Raw genomic sequence first — 25,044 nt, 5'->3', positions numbered from 1 at the left:
TGGAGACGGTATCGCAGCGCACCGGGTCAGTGGAGCTGCCCGGAGCGCTGCGGTAGCGAGAGTGAAGCGAGCGCTCCGGGGAGGAGCGGGGACCCGGAGCGCTCGGCGTAACAAGTATTACCTCCTCCTGCAGTGGTCTTCAATCTGCGGACCTCCAGATGTTGCAAAACTACAACTCCCAGCATGCCCGGACAGCCAACGGCTGTCCGGGCATGCTGGGAGTTGTAGTTTTGCAACATCTGGAGGTCCGCAGGTTGAAGACCACTATTGGGTTCAAAATCTTTATTTTTTTAGATTTTGCCCCTAAAAATTGGGTGCGTCTTATACGCCGGTGCATCCTATAGGACGAAAAATATGGTACAACTCCCAGCATGCTGTGAATTGTAGTCTTGTAACAGCTGGAGGGCCACACATCAGACACCACTGGGCTATATTGGCCCCTTTTATTCTACTGTCACGTTACTTAGGCCTCTCAGCCTCGTATATTACCATTGTATTAATAAGCTGCTGTTTAAGTAATTCCCTCTTATATCCTTCAGGTCTGACTCTCATTATAGATAACACTAATACCCCATCGGCAGTCTCACCTTCTGACAATACATAAAGGATTCTAACCAAGGCTGCAAAAAGGAGAAGGCCAGGAGAGGGTTAATGCGAGCGGCCTGTGGCCCAGCGGTAGTTTTTGTCTGAGCAGGGTGGTGGATCCATGAAGCATATGCTGATGAGGGAGCGACTAATGTGCACTTCACTGACCACTTCACGCTGCTCGAGTGCTGCCGGCAATTACCTCTCCTCAGGAGCCTAACCTCTTGTTCCGGAGGATGAAGTGGCCCCAATCCAGCGCAGCAGAAGGACCAGCGGCCAAAAGTCACCCACAGGGGCATGTCACCCGCCAGACGGCACCTGATCCTCCCCAGGCACCAGATACAATGTTACTAAGAATTATAAAATGTTACAATGTTACTAAATATTATTAACCGTCACTATGTTACTAAATATTATTAAATGTTACTAAATATTATTAAATGTTACAATGTTACTAAATATTATTAACCGTCACTATGTTACTAAATATTATTAACCGTCACTATGTTACTAAATATTATTAACCGTCACTATGTTACTAAATATTATTAAATGTTACTAAACATTATTAAATGTTACAATGTTACTAAATATTATTAACCGTCACTATGTTACTAAATATTATTAAATGTTACAATGTTACTAAATATTAACCGTCACTATGTTACTAAATATTATTAAATGTTACAATGTTACTAAATATTAACTGTCACAATGTTACTAAATATTATTAAATATTACAATGTTACTAAATATTATTAAATGTTACTAAATATTATTAACCATCACAATGTTCCTAAATATTATTAACCATTACAATGTTACTAAATATTATTAAATGTTACAATGTTACTAAATATTATTAAATGTTACTAAATATTATTAAACGTTACAATGTTCCTAAATATTAAACTTTACAATGTTACTAAATATTATTAACCGTCACTATGTTACTAAATATTATTAAATATTACAATGTTACTAAATATTATTAAATGTTACTAAATATTATTAACAGTCACTATGTTACTAAATATTATTAACCGTTACAATGTTCCTAAATATTATGAACCGTTACAATGTTCCTAAATATTATTAACCGTCACAATGTTCCTAAATATTATTAACCATTACAATGTTCCTAAATATTATTAATCGTCACAATGTTACTAAATATTATTAAACGTTACAATGTTCCTAAATATTAAACTTTACAATGTTAAATATTAAATACTAAATATTATTCAATGTTACTAAATATTATTAACCATTACTGTAACGCTGAGCGATCCGGCCCCTGCTCCTGGACCGGAGCGCTCACTGCGTTTGTCCCCGCAGAGTGCCCCGGTGAGACTGACCGGGGACACTCTGTTTCTGTCACCGGCGGGGACGTGGTCCGCGCTGCGGGATGTCCCCACGCGCGTCCCGCGTCCCATCCTCACTTACCTGCACCCGCTCTGACTCTCTCCTCGGCACCCCGGTCCCGTGGTTCCCGGCGTGCGCGTCCCTGCACTATAGGGCGCGCGCGCGCCGGCTGTGTAAAATTTAGAGGGCCAGTGAACCATTGATTGGTGCCTGGCCCAATCCAATAACAGCTGTCCATATAAATGTATCCTGCCCCTTCCTCCCCTTGCCGGATCTTTGTTGCCTTTGTGCCCAAGAGAAAGCGTTTTCTGTGTACTCCTTGCCTGTTGCCGAACCCGTTGCTAACGACTACTGCCATAGAATCTGTGCTGCCTGCCCTGACCTTTTGCTATGTCTGACTACGCCTCTGCCTGTCCCTTCTATACTACGCCTGTCTCAGCAGTTAGTGAGGTTGAGCCGCTACCGGAGGACACGACCTGATAGTTACCGCCGCAGCAAGTCCATCCCGCTTTGCGGCGGGCTCTGGTGAAAACCAGCAACTACTTAGAACCGATCCTCCGGTACGGTCCACGCCAATCCCTCACTGACACAGGGGAACCACTTCCAGTACCGCTTCCTGCTACCAGTCCGGATCCTTACAATTACTATGTTCCTAAATATTATTAACCGTCACAATGTTACTAAATATTATTAAACGTTACAATGTTCCTAAATATTAAACTTTACAATGTTACTAAATATTATTAAATGTTACAATGTTACTAAATATTATTAACCATTACTATGTTACTAAATATTATTAACCGTTACTATGTTACAAAATATTATTAACCATTACTATGTTACTAAATATTATTAAAGGGGTACTCCGGTGAAAATGTTTTTTCTTTTAAATCAACTGGTGGCAGAAAGTTAAATATATTTGTAAATTACTTCTATTAAAAAATCTTAATCATTCATGTACTTATTAGCTGCTGAATACTATAGAGGAAATTCTTTTCTTCTTGGAATGCTCTCTGATGACATCACGAGCACAATTCTCTCTGCTGACGCTATTATAATAATAATAACGCTTTATTTATTGTTGTCCTTAGTGGGGTTTGAACCCAAGGCCCCAGCACTGCAAGGCAGCAGTGCTAACCACTGAGCCACCATGCTTCCCTTAGCATACATCTGTTATGCATGGTTGCTAAAAGGGACAGAGATGTCAGCAGAGAGCACTGTGCTCGTGATGTCATCAGTGTTCCAAAAAGAAAGGAATTTCCTCTGTAGCATTCAGCAGCTAATAAGTACTGGAAGGATTAAGATTTTTTAATAGAAGTAATTTACAAATATGTTTAACTTTCTGCCACCAGTTGATTTAAAAGAAAAAAGTTTTCACCGGAGTACCCCTTTAAATGTTACAATGTTACTAAATATTATTAACCATTACTATGTTACAAAATATTATTAACCATTACTATGTAACTAAATATTATTAACCGTCACAATGTTCCTAAATATTATTAACCGTTACAATGTTCCTAAATATTATTACACATTACAATGTTACTAAATATTAACCGTTACAATGTTACTAAATATTATTAACTGTTACAAAAAATTATTAACCGTTACAATTTTACCATATTTTATATAAATAAGTCTTAAACATTGTATCACCAATGTTTGGGGCTTATTTTCTCTCTGGTTGGATATGTGTCATTTAATTTCTTTATGAACAAATTTCCCTTTCCCTCTTTCTTTGCCTGCTGTATCCCTAAGTTTTAAAGTTCTCACAATGTCTCTGATCTGTTCTTGTTGTAATTGAAAGGAAGCATTGTTGGCCATTTCATGGACAGGCATGCTCTATCGATCCCCGGCAGCAGTGGAAGGCTACGTAAGGCCTCGGGCTGCCATGGCAAATGGAGGTTAACGCATTTCTGGGTTAACTTTTTACCCCTTCTCTAGTAGATTATGAAATGTGCTTAGTGGATGGTGGGTGTTATTCCTTTTTTTATATATAAAACAATAAAATCATTATGGTCACAACAAGTGATATGGATATAAACAAAAAACCTTGAACCAACTGTATCTGAAAGTCAGATATAACAACTATACAGATGGTATTAGACATGAGTGAGCAAAGCCCAGCAAAACTGGTCTCGCTCAGAACACTGGGAAAAAAATGGCTTGCTGAAGATTTGGCTGAAGTTTGCCAGTTTTGGCTAGTCCACCACTGCCTGCTGTCAGCTGACTACAACTAGCACTAGTCTGCCACCCCTGCTGTCTGCTGACTACATCTAGCACTTATCCACCACCCCTGCTGTCCCCTAGCTACTACAACTACCAGCAGTCCACCACTACCTGCTGTCTGCTTTTGCTACTTTTAGCACCACTGCCTGTTTTCCTCTTGCTACTACTAGTACTTGTCCACCACTGCCTGTTGTCCACTTGTTACTACCAGCCAGGCCTTCACAGACAGAGCCCATGATTCAAAAAAAGTATAGTTTTTTTCGGCTTTTCATACAAAAGCTATTTTTTCTCTCTATTTTGAGACACCAATCCTGTTGCAACTCCAAAAAGGGAGAATTTTTTTATCATTTTTCCAAATTTTTTAGTTTACAATAGCTATTTCTTCTTTAAAGGGGTACTCCCACCCTAGACATCTTATCCCCTATCCAAAGTATAAGGGATAAGATGTCTGATCTAGGGGGTCCCGCAGTATTGCATGCGGTACCCACCTGTTTTTTGTCCGGAAGCGCTGGAGGGTCTGAGTCGCGACTACGGGAACAGCCGTCACGCCCCCTCCCATAGACTTGCATTGAGGGGACAGGTGTGACATCACACGGGGGTGGAGTCCTGACATCACGGACTTCCAATCCCATAGTCGCGACTCAGCCCCTCCAGCGCTTCCGTACAAAAAACAGGTGGGTGCCGCATGCAATACTGTGGGGGTCCCCAGCGGCGGGACCCCCGAGATCAGACATCTTATCCCCTATCCTTTGCATAGGGGATAAGATGTCTAGGGTGGGAGTACCCCTTTAAGGAGTATTCAAAAAAAAAATTTTATGTGACTGTGCTACAGGTGCTGTAAAGTTAGTGTAATTCATAATATAGTGTCTGTGCCTGTGTGTGACAGTGGTCTCACAATTCTTCTGTGATTTACGCCCAGTTATTTTTAACAGCACACAAAATTACTCAGGTCTCGGCTTTTCCCAGGTTGCAGTGCGTTGAGACGTGACATCACTAGCCAGATGTGCAAAGGGAGCCAGTCCTGCTTTAATGGGTGGAGTGACTGCTGGGTGGGAGAGAGATCCATTTTAAACTGCTCTAGGCTCCCTGGTTAGAAAACACTGCGTGGATGAAGCTCGTTTGTGTTTCAATGGGTGGGGTGGCTGATGTGTGGGAAGGAGGAATGTAACTTTACCTATGGGATGTGTAGTTTTAGAGACTGAACTCCAACAGGAAATACCCAGTTCACAAAAAGATAGCCAAAGTGTTATGGTAATCTCACAACATAGCCATTTAGCCCAAAACAAGCACAGATCCTTCCAAAGCATGTCCATTACTGTCTATCAGGTATGTACTAAAATCATCTTATAGTGGAAAACCCCTTTAAGTACTTTGAGACACCAATCCTGTTGCATGTCTGAAAACAGAAAGCAAGACATGCCCAGGACCCGAGTTTAGGAATTCAACTCCTAACGATAATGAACGACATCACAAGGCCTGGCTAGAAGTATCACTAGCCCACCGCTGCCTGCTGTCCATTGTCTAATGCTTCCACTAGTCCTCTACTGCTTGCTGTCAGTGACAAGTGTATTGTGCTCATGAAGGAAAGAGATAAGTACTGGATAACCACACACTCAGACATTCGGTATGAAGCCAAAATTGGGGAACTTCCGAAAAAGAGGCTAATAATTTTTTTTTTTTTTTATAGGGATGACCTAAGCAGCCAGCTTGCCACGGTCTGCCAACAGAAAACACTGGCCAAATGGAGGTCCACTCTCTGCTGAGTCAACGCTCCCTCTTCCACCGCAACATCAAGAGGCAGGAGCAGTAACAGCAGCATCTTCACACTGGAGCACATGATGATAAAGTTTTTAAAGGGTAGCTCCCACCATCTTTTTTTTTTTCTGTCCCTGCCTATTGCCCATCTATCCCTAACCCCCTCCCTGCTTTAAATTTTTTTTTTTACTATATTAAAAATACCTTTTTGTCTGCCTGGTAGTGTGCTCACTACCAGGCAGACTTCCCCAGCAAGCACCACGTCACTGATGCCTGCTGGGGGGGACTTCCGCCCTTACTTCATCTATACAGGGTGCCTCCAGCTGTTTCACCACTACAACTCCCAGCTTGCCCTGACATCTAATGGCTGTCAGGGCATGCTGGGAGTTGCAGTGGTAAAACAGCTGGAGGCACCCCGTGTTGAAAACAATAAATGCTGCCGCGCTACCCCATTAACCCCCCCCCCCCCCCCCCCGTGTTGAAAACAATAAATTCTGGCGAACTACCCCGTTCCCTCCCCCCCCCCCCCCGTTGTTAAAACCCTGAGCCCCGCTCTCCCCATTTAAAATCATGATCCCCGCTCTCACATACACACTGCAGAGTCCGGCAGCAGCAGCGGCTCAATGTGCGGAAGGCGGGGCCGGCGTGTCAGGCCAGGGAGTCTAATTGACAGGCAGGGAGCGAGCGCAGGCTGGCTGGATGAAAAAGGACCGATGCCCGGCCGCATCAGTCCTTTTTCAGGCGTGACGTCACGCCAGCCTGCCGCCGGCCACTAGGAGGGAGGGAGACCCCTAGTGGCCGGTTTTCAAACATAAATTTTAACATGTTAATAAAAAATAAAATAAAAATTCTAATATATTAGAGATATGTTGTAGTACATATGTACTACAACATATCAAAAAATAATGTTGATGACAGTGCCCATTTAACATCCAGTATTTCAACACAGCTACATATAATAGGGACATAGAGTCCCATTGAGGACAGTAATCACTGGAGAATCACTATTGTACTTGAACATATATTTCCCTGCACATAGCTTACTCTGCACTTATATCCTAAGATGTGATAAGACTTTATTATCATTTATATTATATATTATATCACTATTTGAAAGAGACTGTCACATTTATCTTCACCGGCTCCTTGCACCCTATTGTAATGACTATGCTATTTTTGTTACCCAGCAAATGGAGTCATTTCTTAGACGTTTCTGGATCATAGGAGAAGCTATTTGTATTTATGTATTTTTGAGATGTTGATCTTTAAAAAAGATTTTATTGTCTACATCAACTTATCATTGACAGCTAAACAATTATATATATATATATATATATATATATATATATATATATATATACACACAATTACATAACTAGTAGGGCCCTGTGGGATCAGATAATATTGTACAGGCATTTCTATTTCTATTCTATTTTAATAAATTTATTTTTTAATCACATAACAAATCGCTTCTATTCATCCTAAATATTTATTTGAATTATTACCATGTCACACTACCTAGGGATTCTTTCAGAATAGCTTGTTTTTCTATGTTTTCTTTGTTTTTGGATTTGGAACCTGTCGAAAGAATGAGCATGTTCATTCTATTGGCTGAATTCTGCACAGACTGCATTGCTGTCAATGAGGATGGCGCAGGTCCGCTCGGTCCTAATGCTGATTGATATTGGTGGCTGCCACTGCAATTGGAATTTTCACCTGGATAAATTATATAGTGTGAATGCAGCCTTAAAGGGTACCTCTCATCAAAAAAACTTTTGATATATTATAGATTAATGTCTGCAGAATAACTTTACAATTGCATGTTATTAAAAAATCTGCTTCTTTCTATTTAATTTTCCACTTTGAAGAAATGACCACTAGGGGTCTCCCTACCAGTCCTGGCAGCAAGCATTTCAGACTCATGAACAAAGCAGGCTGGCAGCTCTGAGTGTTTAGGACTCCAGCATGAGTCAGAAATGCTTGCTGACAGGACTGATCGGGAAAAATACAATAGAAAGAAGCATATTTTTCATTAACATGCTATTGGAAAATTATTCAACATTCATTCATCTAAAATATATCAAAAGTTTATTTGATGAGAGGTACCCTTTAAAGGGTCACTCTCATTAAAACTAATTTTTGCTATTGCACTCCTTATGGTAAATAAAAAACATTTCTAATATACATTGTTTTAACCTCTTAACGACGCAGGACGTAAATGTACGTCCTGGTACTTAACGCACCAGGAAGTACATTTACGTCCTATGCATAACCGTGAGCATCGGAGCGATGCTCGCGTCATGAGCGGCAGGTCCCGCCTGTAATGGCAAGCAGCCAGGGACCTGTCTGTAATGGAGGACATCCGCGATCGCGCGGATGTCCGCCATTAACCCCTCAGATGCCGTGAGCAATACAGATCACGGCATCTGCAGCATCGTGGTACTTTGAATGGTTGATCGGATCGCCCGCAGCGCTGCCGCGGCGATCCGATCATCCAGCGTGGCAGCCGGAGGTCCCCTCACCTGCCTCCGCTGCCTTCCACGGGTCTTCTGCTCTGGTCTGCGATCGAGTAGACCAGAGCAGAAGATGACCGATAACACTGATCAGTGCTATGACCTATACATAGCACTGAACAGTCCCTATGGGGACTATTAAAGTGTAAAAGTATAAGTAAAAAAAGTAAAAAAATGAAAGTTAAAAAAATTTGAAAAACCCCCTCCCCCAATAAAAACGTAAATTGTCCCATTTTCTCTATTTCACCCCCAAAAAGTGTAACAAAAAATATTTTATATACATATTTGGTATCGCGGCATGCGTAATGATCTGAACTATTAAAATAAAATGTTAATGATTCCGTACAGTCAACGACGTGAACGTAAAAGAAAAAAAGTCCTGAATAGCTGTTTTTTTCATAATGTTTTATTAAAAAAAGTTTTATATAAGCAAATATGGTATCAATAAAAAGTACAGATCATGGCGCAAAAAATGAGCCCTCATACCGCCGCTTATACGAAAAAATGAAAAAGTTATAGGTCTTCAAAATAGGGGGATTTTAAACGTGCTAATTTGGTTAAAAAGTTTGCGATTTTTGTTAAGCGCAACAGTAATAGAAAAGTATATTATCATTGGTATCATTTTAATCGGAATGATCCAAAGAATAAAGAACATATGTAATTTTTACCGTAAATTGTACGGCGTGAAAACGAAACCTTCCAAAATTTGCTAAATTGCCGTTTTCTTTTTAATTTCCCCACACAAATAGTAATTTTTTGGTTGCGCCATACATTTTATGGTAAAGTGAGTGATGGCATTACAACGGACAACTGGTCGCGCAAAACACAAGCCCTCATACTAGTCTGTGGATGAAAATATGAAAGAGTTATGATTTTTTGAAGGCGAACACGCTCCGAGGACTGATTTTAACAGGGTGCAGCGTGCAAGATCACGGGGGTCCCCAGCGGCGGGACCCCCACGATCAGGCATCTTATCCCCTATCCTTTGGATAGGGGATAAGATGTCTAAGCGCCGGAGTACCCCTTTAAGGGGTTAAAAAAAAATTCTATGTTTTATTTGTGCTTAAAAAAGCTCAAGAGCACATTTTCCCCCATCTAATACACAGATTTGGAATGAAGCCCAAACACAGAAAGTGCAGCCTGGAGTGCTGAGGGTGTGTGTGTCCAGCCTCATCCAATCACAGCTCCTCTCACACTAAACTGCCATATGCTGTTGGTTGGACACCCCCCCCCCTCAGCACTCCAGGCTGCACTTTCTGTGTTTGGGCTTCGGTCCTAAGTCTGTGTATGAGACGGGAAAATGTGCTCTTGAGCTTTTTTAAGCACAAATAAAACATAGAAAACTTCATTTTTTTTTTAACAAAGTATATTAGAAATATTTTTTATTAACCATAAGGAGTGCAATAGCAAAAATTCGTTTTAATGAGAGTGCCCATTTAAAGGCGATGTCTCATACTTAAAATGACTGAAAAACGTATCCTCTCTCTGCAGGATACGGAGCCCCAGCTCTCCCCGGGAGCAGAGCATCACAACATCTCTTTATTGTAAGCTGCACACCTATCTTGTTAGATCCCAATAGATAGAGGGCCCCCTGGGGAGCCACACATTGGAACCATTACCTATTTTCTACCATCCGGCCTGCCAGGCGGACAGTTACAACCAGAATATTCTGATAGCAGTAAGTGCCAGGCTGTGACTGGAGCCTGTGCCCGCTGCTCACATGTTCAGGCCCTGAGGGTCATGTGATGCTTGCTGAGCTGCATGGTAACATATACTTACAGCAATTGATATTCCAATAATGCACATCCTTTGTTTTCCTCTCTAGAGAAGTCATTGTTATTCCCTGTGTTGTCCCTAGGAGACTATACATGGCAGTCCTGTCACCAATTTGCCCTGATCCAGGCGGCCTCATGATTTATTGTGGTGATAAGACAGTTTAAAATCACTATCTGCGCCAGACCGGAAAATGATGATTAAAAAGAGTCCTAGGTACACACTAAACTCCGTATCACTGCCGCCATTCCGAACCTAGATAAACATTTACAATTCCCAATTCAATCTTGTGTCCCTGAGCAGCTTAGAAAAAAAAAACATAACCCAAACCTACAAGGTAGCCAAACATTTAGGTAAACTCAGGATTATAAACTTAAAGGGGAACTCCGGTGGAATTTTTTTTGTTTTTGTATTTTTTTGACAAATCAACTGGTGCCAGAAAGTTAAACAGATTTGTAAATTACTTCTATTTAAAAATCTTAACCCTTCTAGTACTTATCAGCTGCTGTATACTACAGATATACTACAGAGAAATTTGTGAATTTCTTTTCTGCCTGACAACAGTGCTCTCTACTGACACCTCTGTCGGTGTCAGGAACTGTCCAGAACAGGAGGTTTTCTATGGGGATTTGCTTCTAACCTGACAGTTCCTGACACGGACAGAGGTGTCAGTAGAGAGCACTGTTGTCAGGCAGAAAAGAAATTCACAAATTTCTCAGTAGTATATCTGTAGTATACAGCAGCTGATAAGTACTAGAAGGGTTAAGATTTTTAAATAGAAGTAATTTACAAATCTGTTTAACTTTCTGGCACCAGTTGATTTGCCAAAAACATTTTTCCACCGGAGTACCCCTTTAATCTCTTCAGGAGAGTATGGTCCATTCTAGGCAGGAACTTAACCCCTTAAAGGGGTATTCCAGTGGAAAACAATTGTTTTGCATATCAACTGGCTTCAGAAAGTTAAACAGATTTGTAAATTACTTCTATTAAAAAATCTTAATCCTGCTGTATGCTCGACAGGAAGTTGTTTTCTTTTTTAATTTCTTTCCTGTCTGACCACAGTGCTCTCTGCTGACACCTACATCTGTGTCAGGAACTGTCCATAGTAGGAGCAAATCCCCATAGCAAATCTCTCCTGCTCTGGACAGTTCCTGACATGGACAGAGGTGTCAGCAGAGAGCCCTGTGGTCAGACAGAAGAGAACAACACAACTTCCTCTGTAGCATACAGCAGCTGATAAGTACTGGAAGGATTAAGATTTTTTTGATAGAAGTAACTTACAAATTTGTTTAACGAGTTGATTTTGAAAAAAAAAAAAGAGTTTTCCATTAGAGTACCCCTTTAAGGACGCAAGAATTCCAGCCTGACTTGTTTTGCTGGCATATAAGCAGGGTCATATGTATACCCGAAGGGAGATGATGTCAGCGGAGGGGCACATCTGAGATAGCTGTGATACCTGGGCCCTGGTGTCTGAGGGGCTTAAAGGGGCACTCTGGCGCTTAGACATCTTATCCCCTATCCTAAGGATAGGGGATAAGATGCCTGATCGTGGGGGTCCCGTCGCTGGGGACCCCCGTGATCTTGCACGCCGCACCCCATGTTCGCTCCGGGTCTGATTACTGTCCATCACGGGGCCGAAGCATTGTGACATCACGGCTCCGCCCCCGTGTGACATCACGCTCCGCCCCCTCAATGCAAGCCTATGAGCGAACACGCTCCGGGGACTGACTTTAATGGGGTGCGGAGTGCAAGATCACGGGGTCCCCAGCGGCGGGACCCCCACGATCAGGCATCTTATCCCCTATCCTTTGGATAGGGGATAAGATGTCTAAATGCCGGAGTACCCCTTTAAAGTCTCATAAGAAGACACCTAAATCTTACATGGTAGACCTTGTTACAGATTCTGCATTTGGGCCCAAGAGCTTCAAGCTACCCCTCGAAGCAGAAAATATAATAGTCACAAAACTGAAGATAAAACCAGTCAGGAGCCCTGGGACAGAGCAGATGGCTTTTGGATTGAAGCCCCAGCTGAAGGTTATGGCCATAACCATCCTAATACTTCCATCTGAAAGCCATATGGTAAATTATTCATTTTTTATCTAAGCAATTTCATGAGAATCCCATGAATCTGCAACTGGAGAGCTGAATCATGCAATAAAGTTCGGCGGTTCAATTTATGACAGATTAAGCCAGCTAGGCTGGAAATAAACATGGAGTCCCCAGCGAGTGAGACGCTTCCGTGAAATCCTTGGTTTAACTAAAAATGGTTGTGAAAAAATAGAGAAAGTGATTTACGAATGTAATGGGGCAAATATAAGAAAGAGAAAAAAAAATCAAAATATAAACGATATATAAAATAACATATAAATCCTACAATTACGGTAAGTAATTCTATATTCTACATGTATATGGTTGTAAATGTGTGATAAAAGCTTAATAGATTTGAAATGAGCTCAACAACAAAAATGCAAGCCATCCAAGGATCAGGACATCAGAGGGATGGCTTAGATTTTGAGTTAAAGGGGTTCTCCCCTGCGTTTTTTTTTTTTTTTTAATCAACTGGTGGCAGAAAGTCAAACAGATTTGTACATTACTTCTATTTAAAAATCCTAATCCTTCCAGTACTTATCAGCTGCTGTGTATTTCAGAGAAAGTTGTATTTCTGGAGGGGCAAGCTGTGCATAACTAGCTTGCCCCCTGACTGGTGAGCAGTTAAGGGGTTAAGAAATGTACAGGCAAGTTTTTTTTAGCCCCCTCCCCCGCCTGTAAAACTTGTGGGTAAATATAGTGGTATGTCCCATGGGTGGGGGGGAAGGAGTGCACCAATCAGGGGTTTAATAGTTTCCCGGGCTTTCAGGGGCCCTCCCCTGGGTATTTATAGCTGTGGTGCCTCCCTTCCCCCTTTCAATCTGCCCAGGACCCGGAGTTTTGGCTGCTGGTGGGTATGTTTCTGCCCCTTATTTGTGGCCCGGATGGAGCAGGAGGGTGAGGGCTGGCATGCTCCCTTGTGGCTGTGCTGGCGGACCTCTTATCAGTCCTGCCCTCCCTTCCCACTGTAATCCCTGTGAGCCTTGTCCCGTCCTTTTGCCCTCTCCCTTGCCTGTGCTTTGATCCCTCCTCCGGGCGTGCTCCTGGAGCAGGCTCTGATTTCCTTCTTTGCCCCGTCCGTCTCTTTCTCCCCCCCCCCCCCCGTTGCGGTCCTCTTCATCTCCTAACCCCCCCCCCCCCCCCTGTTGTCCCCTCCGCTCTGGAGGTGGCGGCCCCTCGGTGGTTGCTGCTGTTTCAACCCTCCCTTTTGCGCAAATGGATGTTTAGTAACGTCCATTTGCGCGTCCCCAGCTATAATGCGCGCTCACAAGGTGAGCGCGCATTATAGCCGGTGGGTCCCAGTTGCTATTAGCAACCAGGACCCCTGCTAATGCCGGACATCGCCGATCTGGCAGATGTCCGGCATTACCTCTTTAGACGCGGCGATCAGAGTTGATCGCCGCGTCTGAAAATGTAATTGAACGCATCCCGGCTGCTCAGCGGGCTGATCGGGACCATCGCGATAAAATCGCGATGTCCCGATCAGCTGGGACGCTGCAGGAGGGTCACTGCCTCCTGCGCATCCGCTCCTCAATTGATTGCTCCAAGCCTGAAATTCAGGCTTGAGCAATCAATCATTGATAACACCGATCATTGCCATGTTAATACACGGCAAGTGATCGGTGTCAGGTTCAGTGTGTGCAGTGTTATAGCTCCTAGGGGAGCTATAACATTGCAAAAAAAATAAATAAATTAAAAAAAAAGTTAAAGGATTTGAATAGTTAAGTTAATAAAGATTGTTTAACCCTTGCAATATTACACGTTTGATCACCCCCCTTTTCCCCATACAAAAAACTAAATAAATAAAAAATAATAATTAATAATTATAATAAGAATTAAAAATAAGAAAAAAGAAATAATAATAATAAAAAATAAAAAAAATTAAAATAAATTAATAATAACAATACATAAAATACTGTATATTACAACAAACATACACATGTGTGGTATCGCCGCGTGCATACATGTCCGTAGTATTAAAAATATATCGTCATTTGAGGCGTGTAAAAAAAAAATTTTTTTATAATTCAATCAACGAATAAAATACATAAATAAATAATAATATTACTTGAATAAATAAATTTCACAGTCCAAAATAGCGTATTTTTGACCCCTTTTTATACCGTAAATATGAATAAACAGCGATCTCAAACTCGATCAAAACGACAATGGTACTGCGGACAGCTTCACATCACAACGCCAACTATATGAGCCCTCATACCGTCCCCACTCCTTTGCCCGGCTCCTTACTCCCACCATACTAGCACTCTCCCCCTGCCCACTGCTGCCGTGGCTGCTGCTGCCCCCCTTTTTCCTCGTGCTCTTCCAGTGCTCCCCATGGTTCTTGCAGCCACTGCGCCCCCCCCCCCACGCCTCCCCATCACCTCTCCACCCCGAGTTCCCAACCCCCCCCCCCCCCTGCTGCCGCTGCTGTCCTCCTTCCTCCTGCCTCTCCAATGCCCCCCGTGGAGGGGTAGGGAGTGCTCCCCTGATTTCGTGTTGCTCTTCTCCCTCTGGGGCCGGATGGGAGCATAGACGTATTTGTCGCCGCTCTCGCTCTGGCCCTGGGAGGCGGCACAGGCGGTGTTTTTTGGGCCTTCTGCTCACTTGCAGGGAGTAGGTGTTTCAGTTCTTCCCGCAAGGGTTCTCCCTTGGAGTCCTCTACTGCTGGTTTCCCGGCGTGGTTTCCGGCGCCGTTCCGGGCGGCGGCCGAGTGCCCGCGACCCGGCGGTCTTCAGCGTGCCTTGACCCACGCCTGCGGCGGTGGTGAAGTGGTTCCTCCAGCTGTTTTGCTTCTCCATCTTCTGGAATTGGTGAGTGTTCTGATGTGGGGCTTGGCCCCTTCCCTGGTTTGTGTGCTTATGGCTATGTTCTGTGTAGTGTTCGTCCTTTTGTCCCGTGTGTTTGTTGAGTTTGGGTCTTGGATATGGGTGTTATGTCTATGTTGGTCTCTGGTTGTGAGTTGGGTACGTCTCTTCTTGACAGGGTGCTTTGGTAGGGTATCATTTTTGCAGTGAGTGCTTGGATGTGTGGTCTTTTGGCCTTACGCTCTGGGTGGCCGGGGTTTTGCTGACTTAGCTCCCGAGACTTGTTCCTTTTCCTGAATCGGTGGCTGCCACCCAGTCACGGTTTTGTTTCTTTGGGTTTTTCTCCCCCCTTTGTTTGGTTTATCTCTCCATCTTAAGTTTTAGTCTCTATCCGCTGCTCCATTTGTCCTAGTGTATCTGTCTGATGTTTTTTCCTGTTTTGCCCAATCTCTTGTAGGCATGGGACTCCTGTATGTTGTGCTGGGTGCTTTGGCTGATGTGGCGGTGGATAGGTTTCGCTCGTGTCTCCGTTTGTCTTGCCTGTGTGGGTTCTTCTGTTCGTGGTGGTATTCCGGAGGGTGATTCTCCTGTGCTCTACACTTATTAGGGTGTGGTTTGTTGCTGCAAGGCTGACACGCAAATTTGTGAAGCGTCCATATTTTGTGCTCGCTTCGGCAGCACATATGTTAGAATTGGAACGATGCAGAGGAGATTAGCATGGGTTCCGCATGCCGTGTTGGCGTTGGTTTGCTGCTTTCCTGTGGTCAGGGAGTGATTGCGTTTTCTCTGTTTTGGTTTCCTCAGGGCTCGCTAGGTGCCCCGGTTCAGGTCCTTGCTGGTTTACTGAATGTTCCACGTGGAATGTGTTTCTGGGCAGAGTTTTTTCCTGCAGGTTGTCTCTGGCCGCCGAGGGTGTGTGGTATCTGTGCCCCCGCATATGTGCCCCTGGTGCGCTAAGGGCTGATGTTACGGTTGGTTGGGGTTTTTCAGGTGTAATGCAGTGGACAGGCCTGCTTTCAGTCCCCCGTTGCAGCTCATGGGGAGCTCGCTTTGTTCCCAGGTGTGGCTGGTTTGGTTGGTTGCTGGTGTGGTGTTTTGGTTTTCCAGTGGTGCTGCAGGGTGGTCTACTACTGGGTGTCAGTGGGTTTCTGCCATGCTTGGGTTTTTGTTTGCGCTTTTTCCTTTGGTGTTGGTTGTGGGACTTTGGGTGCTTGCTTCGGTAGCTCATGTTCTCGAATTGTAACGGTACTGTGTGGGTTGGCGTGGCCCCTGCGCTTGGTTGCGCTTTAATATGTGTGATGCTTTTCTTTTTTAGGGTGCGATTTGAGTGATCGGGGGCGTTTTGTCGGTCTGACATTTGGGGCGTTGTCACTGCTATTATTTCTTTCTTTCGGCTTTCTTCCTGCGCTCGGCTTGTTGCACCTAGTGCTTCGCTGTTTGGAGTTAAGGTTTATTTTGCGGCTGTACTCCCTGGGGTCAGTATTGGGTGTTGACGCTTTGTCCCGTTCTCTGGCAGTGGTTCCGGAGGTTGCTCCCTCGGGTGGAGTCGGAAGGTTTGCTCATGTGGCTGTGGAATGGGAGACCACCTCGAGTTCGGGTCCCGGGGTAGGACAGAGTGATACAGTGTTGTGGTTAAACTTTTGGCCTGTGGGTCATCGAGGAGAGTGGTGTATTTCTTGGTCCGCTTTGGTGGCTCCTGCGACTTGGTCGCACTCACGGTGAGGCGCTTGCGAGTGGTTGGGGTTGGTGTGGAGGCCGGGATGTTTACAGTCGAGGAGGAGGGTCCCGGAGGTTCCAATTGTGTCTGTGGATAGGGGATTTGTTTTTTGTACCTACAAGGTTCTGCTGTTTGATTTCCTATTTCGTTTTGATAGGCTGTGATAAAATAAGTTAACTGCTGTGTCTCCTATCCAAGGAGGTTCGAGATTTGGGCTGTATTCTGCATGTATCCAATTAACATTCTTAGTATGTGACGCTGGGTATCTTCACCTGTTCGTGTGAATCACCTACTACTCAATGCAAAAAAAAAATTGGGTGGCTTTCCCGCTGTGCTGCGATCCAGTGGGGTGAGGTTGCCGCATGGCGGGGGGAGATTTTTCTTTTCTGCTTTGCGGTTGGTGGGATGTTGGTGTATGCCTAGGGGCTGGGCCCGCGAGCGGGTGGCCTTGCTGTCGGCGACAGGTTTTTCCTATCATTTTTTGGGTCGCTTGGTGGCGGCTGTGGGTCGGATTTTTGGTTGTCGCTTTTGCGTCATTTTTTCTGATCCGAGGTTTTGCGCTGGCTTTTTTCGGGGCTAGGTGGATGGGGCACTTTCTTTCTCCTTGTCTCCTTCCATGGCACTTGGGTGTCTGATGTGTTTTTTGGGTGCTTATTTTGTGCGTTTTCAGGTCCGTCGGTCCGAGACTGCTTAGGCGATCTGGGACACACAGCTTGTGCTGCATGAGGGTCCACGAATGACTGTTTTTTCCGGTTGTCGTCCTATTGTTGACTGGACTGCGGTGGGGGCCTCCCCCCCCCCTTTTTTTCTTTTTTGCTCCCCGCCCTCGATTGTCTGTTTTGGGTTTGGCTTCTCTTTGTAGGATTGGGTGTTCTGAGTTTGGGATTCGCTCTCTTTTTGTATCGGTGTCGGCGGAGAGGGCTTAGTTTCCGGAGAGGGTAGCGCAGCACGTGGGGCGCGGGCGATCTGCATGTTGCGTTGCTATTTTCGCCCAGTTTGATGTTTCCCATATGTGTTTTTGTTTTGCGAGCGGCTTTCCGCAAGGTGGTGCGAGTGCTGCGGCACTCTTCGGTGTATGGGCGAGTCTGAGAGATGAGTTCACACAAGAGTTAGTGAATAAAAAATAAATAAAAAAAGAAATGCAAAAACAAAGGTGGAGAGGAAATGTGTTGGGCGGATTTCCTGGAGAGGAAATGTGTTGGGTGTGTTCGGGGGCTGAGTTGGCCCCAGGTGTTGGCTATCCAGTGTCTCTTGGGTGGGGGTCGGAGCCCAGTGTAGGGCTAACTGGTCTCCTCCGTGGCGGTAAGAAGACGGTAAAAGCGGGGTTAACCCGGGGTAGACCTCCACACAGGACAGTGTGGCAGCACCTCTCGGGTTGGCAAGAAGCCAATCGGTGTCTTTGTTACAGTTAAATTGTTATTTATATAAGTCATTTTATAAATAAAGCTGTGGCCGATCCCCACCCACGGAAAAGTTGAATTGTTGTTGTGTCAGTTATTATTTAATTATTTATTGTAGTAAAGGGGAGGGGTAGTTATAGCCTGCTAGGAGCTAATTGGGTCTCAACAGTCTTTCCAGTCTGACCACAGTACTCTCTGCTGATACCTCTGTCCATGTCAGGAACTGTCCAGTCAATGGTGGAATTGTGTCACGGTCACGCCCCACTCGTGAGGTCACGGCCACGTCCCCAACCATCACGTCCCCTCCCATAGACTTGCATTGAGGGGTATGGCCATGACGTCACAAGCGGGGCGTGACCGTGATGTCACAATCCCACCATTGACTGGACAGTTCCTGACATGGACGGGGCATGACCGTGACGTCACGATCCTCCGGCGCTGCACCCGACGCTCTAAACGAATGCCGGGTGCAGCAGGGAGATTTCGTGGGTTCCCAGCGGTGGGACTCCCACGATCAGACAATTTATCCTTTGGATAAGGTATAGGAATGGATGTCTAGGGGCGGAGTACCCCTTTAAAGGCAGCTGTACACATAAGAGGTGTGTCTTTAGGGCTTTTTCATTAGTCTCTCCTGACTACCCCCTAATCATCTGTTCTGAATGAAATAAAGGAGGTATAAGCTGCTATCAAATTCCTCTGAACACAGATTATCTACCTAATAACATAAGGATTGGATATTTGGAATCCAACATGGCGAGCCATGGACACTTAGTTGGTCCCACCGAAATCGGAAGTTTCAACCAACTCTTCTCTAACGTGTTTGTTATAGCTGAGGAATGAGACATCTAAATGTTCTCATCCAGCGAAATACTCATTTTGTAAATGATTCATAGCTTTGGGTTTTTTGGGGTACCCTCTATAGTTGTAGGGATGTTGGGTCATGGAAATCGGGGTCATGGAAATTCCCATTGGTTGTTATGATGTCTGAGGTAACCATTTGTTTGTTCTAATCCAGCATAAATGTGGCTATAAACCCCCCTTCCAAAAACACTATAAAAGGGTAACTTTAACCATTAAAGGAGTACTCCACCCCTAGACATCTTGCTGTGCTGCAATGGGTGGGCAACTGTTAAGTGGGAGGGAAATAAGTCATCTCCCACCTTGAAACAAAGGATCCTGGGTATTGTAGTGTGAGGGAGGCCACAGAAATATGAAGTAGCCAGTTCTCAAAAACAAGCTCAGATGGGGGACACAGGACATGGTTATTTACCACCAATAAAAGCACAAATCTTTGGTAAGCATGTCCATTACTGTATTAGACTTGACGAGTACCTCTCATGATCTTGTTAAATTTTATAATCCTCCCAGTTCATTGCTCCCATCATGATAACCCCCCCCCTGCCTTTATTTTTATAATTTTTTCGTTTTCTACCTTGATATTGCTCTGTATTTTCTGCTCAGTCTCAATCACTCAGATTCACAGACTGGGAAGGGGCGTTCCTCAGCAGGCATGACATCATCTGAAGCCATACAGGGGAGAACTTTCTCCCCCACTCTGCCACACAGAGCCCAGAGTAGTTCAGTGTGAGATGAGCTATGATTGGCTAAGGCTACACACACACCCTCAGCACCTCATTTCCTGATTTTGGACTTCTTCCAGGCCAGCAGGAGCCCAAAGTCTGTGCAAGAGATGGGGGGGGGGGGGAAATGTGCTCTGGACAAGTTGGGAGACACCTAGTGGCAGCTTTTTTAAACTCAAAAATTTTTTTTAAAACAAAGTGCATTATAAAGATTTTTTATTTACCATAAGGAGTGCAATACCAAAAATTTGTTTTAATTACAGTGCCCATGTAAGTCACCTTATGTTGGATAACCCCTTTAAATTCAACCTATATCCCCATTGTGTCCCTACTGTGCTGATCCAGAGGAAGGCAAGAATCCTTATGAGGCTGATGCCAATAGCCTAATACTAGGGTAAAAAAGAACCCTTCCAGACTCCAAAAATGGCATCAGAATAAATCCCCAGATAATTGCTCTATCCCCATATTCTGATATACAGTATCAGATCATCTCTCAGCGTGCTACTTTTCAGCCTTGTATCGGCTCATAAATTACATCACTAATCGAGACGTGGCAGCATGCATAGGTATTCTAATCTGTGACCCATGATGGGGGATTTTGAAAGATTTAAAGCCGAGGAGTCGCCAGACAGTCTTTATCTAAATTGTGAAGATAATGAGAATGACCTTTTCTGGTTTTCCCGGCCATTTCAATGAATCATCAGAAGAACACATTTTTATTAATTTTACTGAATGCTAAAACCACTAAAAGGGCCGTATAATGGAAGTCAATTTTTTTACAATTGATTTTCTATATCACAAAGTGATGCCGCTTAAGGACTCATTTAACAATTGAACTTGAACCCCAACACCAGGCGTATCGGTGAATGGGTCCATTAGAGACACTGGTTGTAAATCATCGGATTTCCCGTTCTACGCAAGAGACTCATTGATTGCGCAAAATGTGTTCACTTTATCTCTAACTTGATACAACTTGTGAAAAACCAATAGGACAGTCAATAGAAGTCAATGACGTGACCGTTCTCAATGGAAATGAAATGGAGAAATTGACGACTAACAGTTAAGCAGCCGGATCACAATGAATGTCTATGGGACTAAGTGGAAGTCTGCACCAGAGGGGGTTATTAATCCAATGGACTTCTTTGTCTTCTCAAAGGCTTTAGACTTCCTTCTTAATATTCCAGTCTGTTTGTGCCATAGCAAATTGGATTCAAAAATAAAATTAAAAGGGGTACTCCACCCCTAGATGTCTTATCCAATATTCAAAGGATAGGGGATAAGATGTCCGATTGCAGGGGTCCCACTGCTGGGGACCCGTGCAATCTCCCTGCTGCACCCAGCATTCATTTGGAGTGTTGGGTGCAGCACTGGAGTGCCGGAGGCTTGTGACGTCACGACCGCACCCCGCTCGTGATGTCACGGCGGCGCCCCCTCAATGGAAGTGTATGGGAAGGGGCGTGACAGCCGTCACGCCCCTTCCCATAGACTTCCATTGAGGAGGCATGGCCGTGACATCACGAGCGGGGCGTAACCATGACGTCACAAGCCTCCTCCCAGCCTTGCCAGTCATCCAGCATGGAGCGAAGCTCGCTCCGTGCACCGGATGTCTGGGGTGGCGCAGCTGAGATTTTGGGGGTCCCCAGCGGCCGGACCCTGCGAGCAGACATCTTATCCCCTATCCTTTGCATAGAGGATAATATGTCTAGGGGCCAAGTACCCCTTTAAATTCTCTCACCCACAAAGCTCTCCCCAGGGCTGCACCTCCCTAACTCATCTTCCTACTCTACCATCCTACACCTGCTTTATGCGTTGATAATGATCCAAAACTATCATAATTCTTACTGCTCACTCCCATCTCCAAGACTTTGCTCGTGCTGCACCTGTTCTCTCCAATACAAAACCCTGAACCCTCAGACTTATACCCAATATCCACAGATTTGAACGAGCCCTAAAGACACACCTCTTAAAGTAGGCCTTCAACATTTTCTTATTGGTCCCCCCACTATCATACGGCAGTGACAGGATCATTGAGCATACAAAGCACTTTCTACCTTTTGTCTCAGCCCCATTCTGCATAGACTGTAAGCTCTCGCAAGCCGGGACCTCACTTATTTGAAAAATTACTTATTATTGTAATGTCTAATTTGTTGGTGCTACATAAATAAATATGTATTATTATTACTATTCATATTATAACCGTATTATCATTATTATTAATAATAATAAATTAAAGAGGTTGTCCAGTGAAAAATCACTTATCCCCCATCTACAGAATAGCGAATAAGTAGCTGATAGCGGGGGGAGGGGGGTCGGTCCAACGTGACCCCGGCTCTCATTGAGGAGCCCGTGCGGTAAATGGCATGCAATCCCTAAATTTCTATGGCAGTGCCGAAGGGCTTCTCTCGGGTCTCTTTGGTGCTCTCATAGAATTGAATGGAGAGCGTGCGATCTACCGCACATACTCCCCCATGAGCCGGGGTCCCATTCCAGAGATAATGGGGGGCCCAGTGGTCGGACTCGCCGCGATCAGTTACTTATCCCCTACCTTTTTTACTAAGTGTAAGATTGGGGGAGGAGGACTGCATATAGGTAAAGTTTCATTCTCACTACTCTAAACTATATTAGGCCCATAACGTTCTATGTTACATGATTTTCAAACCGTTTTAGGCCTTAACTTGAACTTAAAGATTTCACACCCTCTTAGCCAGCCATCTTCATCGCCTTTGTCCTGTCCTGACTCACAAGGACCAACATGGGTTCATCTCTGGATGTTGGGCTTCAGACAACGTCAGATAGATGCCCATTCTGATTCATATGGCTCATGCAAGAAAACAGCCTCTCCTCCTTGTGGCCAGAAGCTTCCCATGACCACTCCAATAACTATCCTAAATTTAAGAGGAACTGGGCAATGCTGGTCAGTACCCCATCCTCTGGACAACACCAGATTACCCTGAACGTTGCTTTCATCTTTGAGACCATTATTTAACATAATTAAGGTAACCTAAACATCCTCTTCATCCTCCCTTTATAAATGGACTGACCCCTCCTAGTTCAGACAACAGTCTTCAGATCTTAAAAGTCAGTCCACTGCCACTATGGCCTGGATCAGATGAATTCACACCATTAAAAGCGTTTCCAAGCCGGCGATTTGGGCCTATCTCCATCCTAATGAGGGAACTGACTTAAGTAGAAAGACAAATCAAGTAATTTACCCCGATCAATAAAAGAGCGAGAATCATAAAATCAATGCTGAATCATTACAGAAGGTTGAGTGACTTATCCATACCAGATCTTCATTAGTGTTACAAGGCCACTACCCCCCAGGTAGTTAATGAACCTTGTAGGTAGTGCCCTCAGTAGGTAATGCCCATAATAAGTAGTGCCCTCGGTAGGTAGTACCCCCAGTAGGTACTTTACCCAGGTAAGTAATGCACCCAGTAGATAGTGCCCCCAGAAAGTAGTGTCTACCCCTGTCAGCCCCTGTGCTGGCTTTAAAGTACCCGCAGCCCATCCTGCAGTCTAAGTGAATAGTGGTTTGGGGCTAGACTTGGGGTTAGGGGCTGGCAGCGGGCCCCCTTTCTGCCATTTAAAGGAAAACTGTCAGCAAAGCACCCGCACTAACCAGCGGTACTGGCTGGCAGTGTGAGTGACGCTGATTAAAATGATGCTAACCTTGCCCGGATCCGTCGCCTTGTTGCGCTGTTATATTCAGTTTTGTGATTATGGTAATGAGGACCAAGTGGCACAGGCGGGGTGAGAGGCTTGCCTTCAGGCACTGTGACATCGGCCAGGCTAATGAATATTCATTCCCTCTCCTCTCCGCTTCCCAAACACGTCTTCTGCTTATGTGCCGCTTCCTGGGCTGTACTGAAGCCGCGCAGAGGCCACATCCGGGTGTACCCAGGAAGCAGCACATGAGCAGAAGACGTGTTAGGGAAATGGAGAGGGAGAAGTGGAGGGAGGGAATGAATATTCATTAGCCCGGCCAATGTCACAGTGCCCGAAGGCAAGCCTCTCACCCCGCCTGTGCCACTTGGTCCTCATTACCATAATCACAAAACTGAATATAACAGCGCAACGAGGGGACGGTTCCGGGCAAGGTTAGCATCATTTTAATCAGCGTCACTCACACTACCAGCCAGTACCACTGGTTAGTGCGGGTGCTTTGCTGACAGATAGAAAGACAGACAGATATAAGATAAATAGATAGATAGATATGATATAAGATAAATAGATAGATATGATATAAGATAAATAGATAGATAGATATAAGATACATAGATAGATATGAGATAGATAGAGACAGATATGAGATAGATAGATAGATATGAGATAGATAGATAGATAGATAGATAGATAGATAGATAGATAGATAGATATGAAATAGATAGATAGATCGATATGATATAAGATAAATAGATAGATATGAAATAGATAGATAGATATGAGATAGATAGATAGATATGAGATAGATATGAGACAGATATGAGATAGATAGATATGAGATAGATATGAGATAGATAGATAGATATGAAATAGATAGACATGAGATAGATAAATAGATAGATAGATATGAGATAGATAGATATGAGATAGACATGAGATAGATAGATCAGTGTTTCCTAACCAGTGTGCCTCTAGCTGTTGCTAAACTACAACTTTCAGCATGCCCACACAGCCAAAGGCATGCTGGAAGTTGTAGTTATGAAACAGCTGGAGTGAGCAGAGTATCCTAGGGTGGGGACTATATGGAAGGAATGAGCAGAGTATTCTAGGGTGGGGACTATATGGAAGGAATGAGCAGAGTATTCTAGGGTGGGGACTATATGGAAGGAATGAGCAGAGTATTCTGGTATAAGGTCTATATGGAAGGAATGAGCAGAATATTCTAGGGTGGGGACTATATGGAAGGAATGAGCAGAGTATTCTAGTATAAGGTCTATATGGAAGGAATGAGCAGAGTATTCTAGGGTGGGGACTATATGGAAGGAATGAGCAGAGTATTCTAGAGTGGAGACTGTATAAAAGGTATGGCCAGAGTATTTCAGGGTGGGGACTATATGGAAGGAATGACCAGAGTATTCTAGGATAAGGACTATATGGAAGGTATGAGCAGAGTATTCTAGGGTGGATACTATATAAAAGGTATGGTCAGAGTATTTTCTGGGGGGGGGGGGGAGGAAGGGAGGAATTATATGAAAGGCATGGCCAGAGTATTTAAGGATG

At 44.2% G+C, this 25,044-nt stretch overlaps 1 protein-coding gene across 5 annotated transcripts in view; it reads left to right on the top strand.

Moving 5' to 3' along the window:
* The window catches only part of LOC130296034 (sialidase-like), a 166,124-nt gene that overhangs the window by 11,656 nt on the left and 129,424 nt on the right, over positions 1–25,044 (top strand). For 3 of the 5 annotated variants that reach the window (XM_056547398.1, XM_056547399.1, XM_056547396.1), the window contains exon 2: positions 540–917. The exons of 1 other annotated variant lie outside the window; for it this stretch is intronic. In XM_056547398.1, coding sequence (XP_056403373.1) covers positions 883–917 — 35 coding nt within the window. In that variant the 5' untranslated portion in view covers positions 540–882. The remainder of the gene's footprint in view (positions 1–539; positions 918–25,044) is intronic. One more of the 5 variants, XM_056547400.1, reaches the window with a different exon arrangement.

The sequence above is a fragment of the Hyla sarda genome, chromosome 1, assembly GCF_029499605.1.
Source record: "Hyla sarda isolate aHylSar1 chromosome 1, aHylSar1.hap1, whole genome shotgun sequence".
Taxonomy (NCBI): domain Eukaryota; kingdom Metazoa; phylum Chordata; class Amphibia; order Anura; family Hylidae; genus Hyla; species Hyla sarda.
This window is presented reverse-complemented; position numbering and strand designations above follow the sequence as displayed.